Source organism: Rhopalosiphum padi, chromosome 4 (assembly GCF_020882245.1).
Source record: "Rhopalosiphum padi isolate XX-2018 chromosome 4, ASM2088224v1, whole genome shotgun sequence".
Lineage (NCBI taxonomy): Eukaryota > Metazoa > Arthropoda > Insecta > Hemiptera > Aphididae > Rhopalosiphum > Rhopalosiphum padi.
Genome location: NC_083600.1, coordinates 32,017,619 through 32,030,220, shown reverse-complemented (window position 1 = coordinate 32,030,220; position 12,602 = coordinate 32,017,619). Strand labels below are relative to the sequence as shown.

At 27.4% G+C, this 12,602-nt stretch overlaps 1 protein-coding gene across 2 annotated transcripts; it reads left to right on the top strand.

Annotated features, from left to right (window-relative positions):
• The first annotated feature begins 46 nt into the window (after window positions 1-46).
• Window positions 47-12,602, top strand: LOC132930390 (AP-3 complex subunit beta-1). 2 transcript variants are annotated; one of them, XM_060996238.1, is made up of 20 exons: window positions 47-305; window positions 434-573; window positions 1,066-1,141; window positions 1,210-1,380; window positions 1,457-1,617; window positions 1,740-1,842; window positions 1,994-2,140; window positions 2,200-2,361; window positions 3,114-3,266; window positions 3,324-3,517; window positions 7,452-7,525; window positions 7,615-7,835; window positions 7,984-8,242; window positions 9,003-9,304; window positions 9,392-9,554; window positions 10,103-10,221; window positions 10,354-10,545; window positions 11,375-11,606; window positions 11,768-11,897; window positions 12,095-12,602. In XM_060996238.1, exons 1-20 carry the CDS (start codon window positions 285-287, stop codon window positions 12,240-12,242), a joined length of 3,168 nt encoding a protein of 1,055 aa, XP_060852221.1. In that variant the 5' UTR covers window positions 47-284; the 3' UTR covers window positions 12,243-12,602. The 2 variants fall into 2 exon arrangements, with proteins under 2 accessions (XP_060852221.1, XP_060852222.1); XM_060996239.1 differs by having other exon boundaries at window positions 406-573.

Below are 12,602 nucleotides of genomic sequence, written 5' to 3'. Positions count from 1 at the left end.
ATCCTACGTATTCACGTCACGTTCTCCACCAAAAGCGGTGATAATATCTACTACTTAGCACTAACAAGTAACAACTAACAAGCACAGTTTTAAAGTTCAGTGTTCACCTGACACCAACACCTACCTGTTTAATTATAGGTTGTACTATTTATTGCTATACGTTTGAATGTAGGTAATCCAGTAATCCACTATAGCAGTTTAAGCCATAAAGCTTACAACAGATTTATTTTTAAATAATCAAATTAACTACTTATTGATTCCAATTATTGGGTCCCGTTACCTTCATGAATTCTTCATCAACAACTGTAAGTAAACAATTATCATTATTCATTTGGGATCAGTGCATTAGTAAAATTTTCATTCAATAAATACTTAAATTGTTATAATGATCTATGTATTACCAAGATCTTCAATGTTTTCGATTTCACCACAGAATTACAGTAACATGTCGGGTGGCACTAATGGATCATATGACAAGAATGGCTTGTCATCATCTACAACTGGTGATGGAGACTATGCGAGTGATCCAGCTTCAGGAGGACTGTCATCGTTTTTTGTGTCTGATTATAAAAAGTAAATTTCTACTTACTATGAACATAAAAAAATACATTTATATCAGATGTACAACTAAGAAACATTTAAACATTTTAACATACTGTTAAATAACAATATAGTTGTGTAGGCATGCTCCAAATCCCTTAACTAGATCTTAACTTATGCAATTTGTTTATAATAAAAATAAATTTTATCAAACTGAAAAATACATTTGTGATGTAACAAAATAATTTAATAGTATTAGAATAAGAAAACTAATTTGATCTATTCTTATTTTTTACGGATGAAAGATGTTATATGGTATAAAATTAAATATTATATTTTTCAAAATTTGTAGATTTAACATAAGGTTTTTAGTGGTTTAATGCTATACTTTAAATACATTAACAAGAACTATTGCATCCAAATCAAATTATTCTAGTTATTATATAAGCTATCTTTATATGTTTAGTCAATTAAATATATATTAAATATATTATGTACGCATTTAATTAATAATAATTTTACCAGGCATGACGATTTGAAACAAATGTTAGATTCTGCAAAAGATGGACCAAAATTGGAAGCTATGAAACGAATTATTGGTGTAATATACATAATAAAAATATTAAAATTATTGATAAAATTATTCATTGAAAGTGTTTATAATTTTAGATGATTGCCAAAGGAAGAGATGCATCAGAACTGTTTCCAGCTGTTGTTAAGAATGTAGTCTCTAAAAATATTGAAGTAAAAAAACTAGTATATGTGTACTTAGTTCGTTATGCTGAACAACAACAAGATTTAGCACTTTTATCTATATCTACATTCCAAAGAGCATTAAAGGTATTTATTTTAAATGAAATAAGTTAAAATTTTAAACAATAATTGAAATTATATAAGCATATATTTATAATTTTAGGACCCAAATCAATTAATACGAGCATCTGCTTTGAGAGTATTATCGAGTATAAGAGTTGTAATGATTGTTCCAATTGTCATGTTAGCTATTAAAGATTCGGCTGCTGATATGTCACCATATGTCCGTAAAACTGCCGCGCACGCTATTCCTAAATTATACAGGTAATTATTGACATTTTAAATTTTAGCAATTAAAAGCCCTAAAGAATTGTTATTTTACTTATATTATTAATTAAAACAAAAAACTAAAAATTATTTTAAAAACTGTTATAATTTTGTTTTAGTTTGGACCCTGATCAGAAAGAAGAACTTATTACAGTAATAGAAAAATTATTAGCTGATAAATCAACACTCGTAGTTGGATCAACAGTTATGGCATTTGAAGAGGTGTTTATTTAATTTTTGTATAATATCTTATTTTAATTTTTAAGTAGCAGTTATTTATTTTATCGACAATTAAATTTAATTATGTTAAATATGATTGTCTTTAAAATAGGTTAAATATTAAATATAAATATCATTATAAATTGTTGTCTAGGTTTGTCCCGAAAGAATTGATCTTATACACAAAATTTATAGAAAACTTTGTAACCTATTGGTTGATATCGATGAATGGGGACAAGTAATTATTGTAAACATGTTAACAAGATATGGCCGTACTCAATTTGTCAATCCTAATAAAAATGTAAGAATAATAGAATATTTTTTATTGAACTAAATAAATTAATCAGTATATATTTACAGGATACAAATGATTGTCCAAATATCCAAAATTCTAACTTGGATAGCTCTGATTTATCTAGTTGTGAGGAGGCTGGTGTAGATGATAAATCAACTGTATTAGATCAAGACCATCGTCTTTTGCTTAGGAATGCTAAGCCTTTGTTTCAAAGCAGAAATGCCGCTGTAAATTATTATTAAATGTTTTAATTTAATTGAACAGTAAATTTTTAAAAATATTTTATCTCTTTTAATATTTAAATTAATAATGTTCATAGACTATTTTTGAAAAGAATTCATCTCAGAAAACTTAATCAAATTTCCATTCAATAATATTATTTTATGTATATATATGATGTTACATAATTTCTTATACTTTTAGAAAACAAATTGGTAAAATAGGTCAAATGTTAAAAATCTGTTTTTGTTTCCTAAACAATATTAATATTCAGATATGAGCAATTCTCATGGTTTAGAATTTAGTTGTAAATATCAATTTTTCTTAAACTGTGGGCTACAACAACTGAAAAATTCATGTTTTTAAACTGAAAAAAAATTATAAACTAAATAAATTTCTAAAGTTTAAATAATGGATATTGTTGTTACTTTATAACTAAATAATAACAAATTATTTTTAAACTTCCATCTTCCTGTCAGCACATTCGACTGTGACACAATAAAAATAACCTTTGATCAGTGGTTTTATCTAAAACTACTTTTTTTTTCTGTAAAACTCGGGGTTGCGTTAGATTTACTGTGGAAAATTTGGGTTACGAAGGTGCTGAAAAAATTTAAAATCACTACTACAACACCAATCTTTTCAATAATATAATTCATTTATAATCAATAAATATTTAATTTACCTCACACTTTTTGCTTGATAGTAATGATATTTATAAAAAAATTTAATTTTACTTTACTTTTGTATTTATTATAAGGTGGTGATGAGTGTCGCACAGTTATATCATCATTTAGCTCCAAAATCAGAAGTTAATGTGATTGCTAAAGCATTAATCCGCTTATTAAGAAGTCATAGAGAAGTTCAATCAGTTGTACTGAATTCCATTGCATCTATTTCAATAGCTAGAAAGGTATTTTTTTTGATAAAATTAATAATTAATAATTATTTAAAACTTGATATTTTTCAGAGTATGTTTGAACCTTACTTAAAAAGTTTTTTTGTCAGATCTAATGATCCTACACATATAAAATTATTAAAACTTGACATTATGACAAATTTGGCAAATGAAACAAGTATATCTACGATACTTAGAGAAGTTCAAACATACATTTCCAGCACAGATAAGCAGTTTGTTGCTGCTGCTATCCAAGCTATTGGAAGGTAAATAATATTTAATTATTATTTATTTATTTAATACACAAAATGTAATTTTGTTATAAACTATTATCTAACTATGCCTAGTGTACCTAATGAGTGATGATAATGGGGCAGTTGCTCCTCCTATGGCCTTTTTTTCTTCAACGTTTTGTAATTTATATCACATTAGGTAAACTCCCTAGTAATTTGTATATTAGTATAAGGTATACTACATATACGCCGTATTCTCTCAAGCAAACCATATTATATTATTACCAACACTCGACATGAGTTAAGAAAACAAATTTTTGTCAATTTATTTAAGTAATTAATTTAGTTTTTATGTATTAAAAATTTAGTAGTAATTTTTTTTCAATTTTGTCAATTAAACCTCTTTCCGCCACTTTTATCGTTAAAAAAAAATAAATATCTATATTTTAGCATTCTTTTGCATAGTATACTCTCATAAAAAATGATGGGAATATCATTGTATATAATATAATATGAAGTTTGCCCCCTCCTTAAAAAGGTGGAAATTTGATGCATTTTTCTCCTAAAAAATATTAGACAAACAAACAAAAAAAAGACAACCAAATGTACGGCACTTACCAAATTCAGATAAACTGAATTTTTTAAAGTTATTTTGACTTATTAATAATTTAAAATTTTATCTTGAAAATGTTATTGTGAATAGCACAATTCCTAATAATATATGTAAGTTTATAGTCTCCACGATAAATGTTTTTGATTTTAACAAAATAATTAATATAATTAACCATTGTTAAAATATGTAATTTAATTCAAATTTGAATTCCATCAAATGTCTAAAAAAATAATTTTATCGATTATTTATTAGATTTTTAGTTCTAGTACAGTAGTATCTATGAAATATCTACGAAGAATAATATAATGCATTTTCAAACTTTGATTTTATAAATTTTTACTACTAAATACTTGTTTATTGAAATTTTTAAGAATTTTAACCCATCGAATAGTTTTTAATTAACATTTATAGTAAAAAAAATGTAGAAAAATTATGCCTATAAATCGCTCCAATAGAGTCGACATATTTTGAAAATCATATCACATATAGAAAATGATTACCTATATAAACACTTAGTGAAAATTTCAAGTTTCAAGTTTAACCATCAAAAGCCGATGACAAAAATCAATTTAATTGTTTACGTTTATAATTTTATATCAGAGCATTACTTGACAAAAAGGAAATAATAAGTAGATTGATAAAAATATGAAGACAATGTCATTGTTTCCAGTTGATTTAATAAGGGTAAAAATATTAATAATAAAAACAGGTCAAGGAAAAATAATGATTGGCATAAAAAAAAAATCAAACAAATTAAAGTATGAACATGTGGCAGAGTGGGGACAGATTCTAAATTCTTACCTAAGTATATCAATTTATTGATAGTACGCATTTCGTCTAATTTTTTTTTTATAATTGATAAAGTAATTATTATATTATTAATATTTATTAAAATATGATTGTGTAATGTGTACGATCAATACCAATATAAATATAAATCTAGTTTTTATGTTTTATCAAATAATAACCATCCTACAGGGTAGTAAATATAGTAATGTCATCGTTACAATGATCCTACGTCCCCAAGTATAATAACAATTTAATTAAACGATAAAAAAAATATATATTAGACTTTTTTTTACGTTTTCTTACTTTAGAAGACTTCATTTAATAAGTTACTTTGTGCCAACAACACTTTCTCGTGTTTTACTTATAATTTGTAAATAACCGTTATTCAATTATGTATAGTTGAAACTCCAATTACAATTAACCGAGACTCGTAACTAGAAATTCCAAGTGGTGTTTATTATGAAAATACCGTCAAATAACAATCTTAAGCGAGTTTTTTCTGCATAATATTGAAAACGATTATCAGTGACTTAATTAGTCAAACTTGATATGTTACATATAATATGGTTAAATAACTAAAAATAATATAATGGATTTTATGATTTATGACCATAATATAAAATTATTGGTCTTTTATAAGAAACTAACTATATAGTTGTTGTAGGCTTATAAATGTATAATATAATATTTATCATACGTACGTATTTTACTGTTTAATGGTATTCTTTTTTACTGTCGATTGAATTGACTAAAATAATATGAACAATGAAAATTCTTAATAACTACAGTACTCGTAGATTGATTATAATGTTTCAGTTTGAAAATTTTACCAATTTTATGGCTTTCCCTATAATACAATAGGTATTACGTTAATCCTATTATTTTTGTAGTGGAATTGATTGTTTTGTTTTTCCGTATATGTCACCCACTTGTTGACTTCCTCCAGTATACATCTACTTTAAACGAACGTTGCCTGTAAATGATTGGGTTTGTAAATATATACATTTATACAAACACGTGCAGTTTTACTATTGTGATAGCCATTAACGACAAGAAATCATTGTCTGACGATCTGTATACGCTCGATTAGCCGTTCTTCCGATTCCATTCGTGATCTCGATTTCCGATCTGAGAACATCGAACTCATCAACACGCGTTAAGTTTCTCTATTCCAATATATCACAACATTATCTAATTTGCTTTCAATTTTACGGCCTTCCTCAGGCCTTTATGGTATACAATTCTTCTTATGATTCCTTTTCGATCGATCCTCATCGGTCTTAAAAAATATGATTATAATATATGTAGGTAAATTAACAGTTAATATAATAATATATATTTGTCAAAAATATTTCTATATATATTCTATAAATATGTATAATATCGACAATAATAACATATCTCACTTCAAAATTAAAATAATAAAAATGCACCTCTGACAGAACACAGATAAAGTTATTACACGTTTAAGTTTAATGATAGGTAAATTAACTGATACAATAATGCTAAATTTAACGAAACTTAACGTTACCGTAAACTTGTTGTTATATACTTGTGGTAAGATAAAAATAAGAACGAAAAATGCCTAATCAGTTTTGTTCGCTACTTCATTAGTTACGATCCTCTTAAAACTTTGGTGAATTCATTAATACTTTTAGTTGAAATCATTTTAATTTTCTAGAACTGAGTAATTGTTTTTTAAATAAAACTTATATCAAAAATCTAATGAATAATGTAGCACAAAAAAAGCATTTCGCTCATATTTAATATCGAATATCGATACCTCTACACAAATAAGTTATTATATATTATAAAATATAAATAAATACATTTATTCAGATATCAGTTGAAAATTAATGCATTTAGTAAATTAAATTTTAATTAATAAAGTAATGAACCAAAAATGATGAATTATTCAGCAAAATTAAAACTGCTACAATTCATAGAAATAAATGGTTATCGTTTAAAATATATATATATATTTAATGCTCAAAATAATTAAACATATTTATCTTATTCAATTTCATCGAACGAAATCATAAAAACACCGTATGACAAGATACATTATAGTATTATATATTTATGTATATTGTGTAGTACATATTATAGGTGACACGTCAAAATATTGCGCGTAAATATTAATTTAAAATGTAAATCTTTTTAACAAGTTAAATATTTATTAATACAATATAATTATTATTAAAATGTATAGAATTCAAAAAAAATGTTTAAAAAGATATTAAAATGATATTGTAATATAAAAGGTATATATAAAGTTATTATAAAAAGTATTGATTAAACAATTTAATTTAAGACTGTTAGCTGACATTATCAAAATGATTAAATAACGAATAACACACATTCACTTTAGATAAAGTTCGATTATTATTTCTAATCGCAACTTTTATTATAAAGGTTAACATTTTAAGTTATTATTTACGCGCAGGATATTTTTACCAGTATATTTTGTCGTGGAATCTATATTATATAACTTTGATTTATGTGACTGCAGAGTTGTTTAAATGAATATTTGATGTGCCATATAAACATTTTTTTTATTTTCAGATGTGCTTCCAACATCAAAGAAGTCACAGAAACGTGTCTTAGTGGGTTGGTCTCCATGTTATCGAGTCGTGATGGTAAGTCCCAATAGTATTATAGATTTTAAATCACCTGTACATAAATCACGAGTGTATACATTGCGTGTCTTCTTTATCGTTTTTCGTAGAAGCGGTAGTAGCCGAAAGCGTTGTAGTCATTAAAAAATTGTTGCAAAATCAACCCGAAGCCCACTGCGACATAATAAGACACATGGCTCGATTAATGGACTCTATAGCCGTACCCCAAGCGAGGGCATCAATTTTGTGGTTGTTAGGAGAATACTCACAATTGGTATCCACCATAGCGCCCGATGTTCTTAGGAAAGTCGCAAAAACATACGTCACTGAGGTAAATTTAGCTCTTTTAAAATGATTCAATAACGTGATGTGTACCTATATACTATGTATAATGTACTGGCCACGACTTGCCGCTATTTTCGTGCAATACAGATATTTTAATTCACTGTTTATTGTTGCTTGTTTGTGTGTGTGCATAGGAAGATATAGTGAAATTACAAATAATGAACTTAGCAGTCAAATTGTTCTTGACGAATCCCGCGCAGACAACTTTATTATGCCAGTATGTGTTAAAACAAGCCAAATACGACCAAAACTACGATATTCGAGATCGTTCGAGGTTTTTGAACAACATACTATTTCCTCCCGAACAATTCAAGGACAGCGTATTGAGCAAAAATGCAAATAACATATTTTTAGCTGAAAAACCCGCTCCGTTACTACAGTCCAATTTCGTTGGTAATTAATTTTTTCAATAAACATTTATTTAAATAATAAAAAGTTACAGATTATTGTTAGCAATTAATTTTATTACTTAAATTATATATATATATATGTATTGATAATCAATAGGTATAAATAAATATTTTAATATTAAGAGGACGTTATACCCGCATGGTTGTCTCCATCTTACATACGATATAGACAAAACGCGTTTACGCAGTCTGAGTAGAACTCGCTCAATTTTGGTACTAGAGTAATTATACTTATTATAAAATTAAAATATGACAATATTGCGGAGAGCAAGACGCTGAGTTTTTTCCATTGTTCCCATTATAACACTCATTATAATCGTTTAGAATTAACAAAATTTCAAAATTTTAATTTTTTTTAAAAAAAACGACGTTTTGTCCTCCAAAATATTGTCATCTTTTAATTTTATAATAGGTATATTTACTTTAGTGCCAACATCGAGCGATATTATCTTAGGAATTTAAATCCGGGCCCCAATTATCATTAATCAAATAATATATTAATTGATTAATTTTTAGACTGAGGAATTTTTTTTTTAGTTAATATAGTTTATTCTTTGTAATTCGTAGATTTTATTTATTACAGGTAGACAGTTTGTCTGGTCATATAATACGATAGTATAATTACCAATTAACATGTAGATTTCATAATATCATATTTTATAATATAAATCTTAACCTTTAGTATTTTCTATTCGCGTGTCTCTTACATCGAGTAGTTTAATATTTAAATCATAAAATTATAGATCGGGAAGAATATCAAATGGGCTCATTATCGCATTACATCAATAGCCGAGCAATCGGATATCAAGATTTACCTCAGTTCCCCGATTTGCCAACGGATTCAAGCGTTCGTTGCGTAGCTTTGCCGGAAGAACAAGAAAAGCCTGTTAAACAGAAGGCCGAACGGACTACCACTAATAAGAATAAAACGTTCTATTCCGATTCCGAGAACAATTCCGACGACAGTTCAGAAGAATCGGACGATTCTGATGACGACACTACAGACTCGTCGTCGGATTCTTCCTACGAAAAAATTGAACCGGAGGTAAAATGATCATAGGGTTAAATAGAAGATAGGGATAGTAAATTATTTAAATTATAATGGTAATATTGTTTGAAATGTATGCAATAGACGAACAAAAATCAGGGACGTTTTATCGATTCCGATGAAAATAGTTCAGACAGTGAATCCGTTGAAAGCGATAGCAGCGATGAACATGTTATTGCCGTACAAAAAAATGTCCCCAAACCGTCTGCTAAGAGTAATGTGGACTTATTGTTGGAACTAGATGACTGTGAGTTTTTGAAATCAGTTTATCATGATTTTATGCTCAATATTATATAATGTACAGCAAACATGTCAAGTACACGGCCCGCGACTTATTTTTTTGCGGCCCAAAGTCTAAAATGAAAAAGCTTTAATTATTCGTAATAAATAATAATAATAATAAAAAATATTTTTTTTGTGACCCACAAACATTTTTATACAGATGTTTTTGCCCAAGTAATACTTTGAGTTTGACATGATAGATGTACATGGGTGTTTTGAATATTATCGTACATTCTCATATTACGATAGATCTTATGCGTACAAACATGTATATAATAATAATATGCCCGGGAACGATTGTTATCTGGTACAATACACTGTTCATAATAACATATTTGCAAAACTCTAAAAACTATTTTTTCAATTATGGAAAATTAATCAAAGTTAACTAAAACTGCAATCATTTTGAGGAGATATTTATTGCCGCCGTACATTTAAATTCTAAATGACCTTAAAGGCGTTTGTCGTTATACAATACTAATAAACTTTTTCTACTCTTTCGAATAAACATAGTTGCCCCGGTCGGACAAACTACGTTGGTACCGTCGTTTGGGAATATTCTCTCTCCGTTGAGCAGCAATCAACCATCATCATTTCCCGCTACACAATCAATACTGCAAAATTTCAGAAAGGTATGTTTGAAAGTATATATATTAAAACTGGCTGTTAGTATAATATACTATGTACGCTAATGTAATAACTATGAACTGATACATTAGTTTAAAAAAAATCTTACAACCGTGTGTTATGTTTATAATATATAGACAGTAGCTCCAAGTTTTGTGCCATCTGTGAAAACCGAAATATTGAACAAAATTAACGGACACAATGAACTGAGTATACTAGCGCGATTCACAAGAAGTCCTCACTCAATATCGAAAATGGTTAGCGTGGAATTAACCCTCACTAATCACGATAATAAAGAAGCTCTCACCAACATTCACTGGACTCAAAAGGTATTCATAAACACACAATACACAATGATGATTTGCAATTCTATACATTATACGTCATAGTCGTCATACACACGCACATACTTATACATGTATATTATATATTTATACATAGAGTGTAATATAAATAATTGAACAATGTAATTAACTAGTCAAGATTTTAATCCTAATCGGTATTTAAAATCGAAAACTATTAGATAGTTAGCTGTAATTACATATTTTGTCAATTCTTACTTCTTCCTTGTACATTCTGTATGTATAAATGTATAATATGAATATATATTGAGAGAGACAATCTCCACAGTAAACAAACGCGTCGTATACGCCCATTTGAGAGGCGAAATCAGTGTTATACGATCTTACCTTTATTGCCGTACTTAATATAGATCACGTCATAATCTATGTTAAAACGTACGTAAGTACTATATTAATTATTATATAATATATGGTAATCAAATATAGTTATTGATCTCGATTTTGTCTCCTATAAAATGAGCGTATTAACATTTTTCACGAAGGTTGATAGTTTTTCTTGCAATACGGAATCCAAAATTCGAATTTATTTTTATTTTATTTTTGGGAAAGGGAGAAAAGGATTAAAGTTTACACATAACATATATATAGTTTTTACAACATCGTTACGCATTATTATATATATAATTAACAACGAAATTATTACTCAATGCTCGTCATACGTTATAGCTCATCACTACTCGTTGAATCAATCCCTATTATTATATCTGTAGTAAGATTTTTATACTCCGCAGTACGTATCTATTGGTACAACAAGGGACGTATATTTAATTAAATATGTTTTTATGTACCTTTATAGAGTTCTGACATGAGTATTCATAATTCGGCCCCGATCATGCAATTGCTACCGGGTTCGGTCACCCTGGGTGCACTCGGAGTCGACTACAAGGATTCTATTCAACCTCTCGTATTGGAAGTCTCCTGGTTCACCGCCGGTATGGAACGTAAAAGCGACGTCGTATTGCGCGTCCCCGCTGGTGAACTCGTTCAGCCGCTGTCCATGAGCGAGGACGACTTTGTTAGCGAACAAGGTAAACCAAATAATACTAACAAAATTAAATGGATCCTGATTATTTTTCAATTTTAGTTATTATAATCGTTATAATTGTTGAATTTAAAAAACGACCTTTGACTTTTAATATTGTTTCGTGCGTTTATAGTTTTCACACTAATAATAACATTTTGCATTTAGTAAAACTTAAAGGGATGAACGAGCATATGGCCCAAGTCACTTTAAAAAATGTTAATCTAGAAATACAAAAAGCTGTATTTGAAATATTCAACGTTGCACGTGTTATTACGGAAGAACAAAATATATTCAGGTACCGATATACGTTTGTTAATATTACATGTTCATAGAAGAAACAACAATGAAATTATTATAAAATAATAAACTTTAACCCACAAAAACCAAACACTTTAATATAAATAACATGTTTTTTTCACGTTTTGTGAATTTAAAAATAATGTTTCATTCCAGTGGAAATTTTAATTATCATAATTGATGTTCATATTTCAGGTTCAGTGGTCAGACATTGTCATCTAATTGTCTTGTGTTACTTACTATTACCAAACAAGAGTCTTTGGTTACGGTATGTGTTAATTGTGAGAAAATGGTCATTGGTTCGGTTCTTTTAAACGAAATAAAAGGACTGTTGTCTCAGTGAATACCAAACTATAAATGTCCATCAATAAATAATTGACTATTCCAAAACATTATGTTATATGTATTTTTAAATTCTACGCATAAGAATGATCTTTGATCACAATATTTGTTTTTTTTATATTTTCCAAAATTATAGTTATTATAACAATTTGTATTTAATCGATATTAATGTGAAAATAAGTTCATAAAATAATTATTAAACAACTATTATATAAGTAAATGAATCTATACACATTTATAAACTATTTTTTTTTATTTAGTTATACCATATGTGAATTCATAATATAATATATTTTATTTTATTTAAATTATTTAATATTATATAATATGTGTTTAATAAAAAACGATTATACGATTGAAA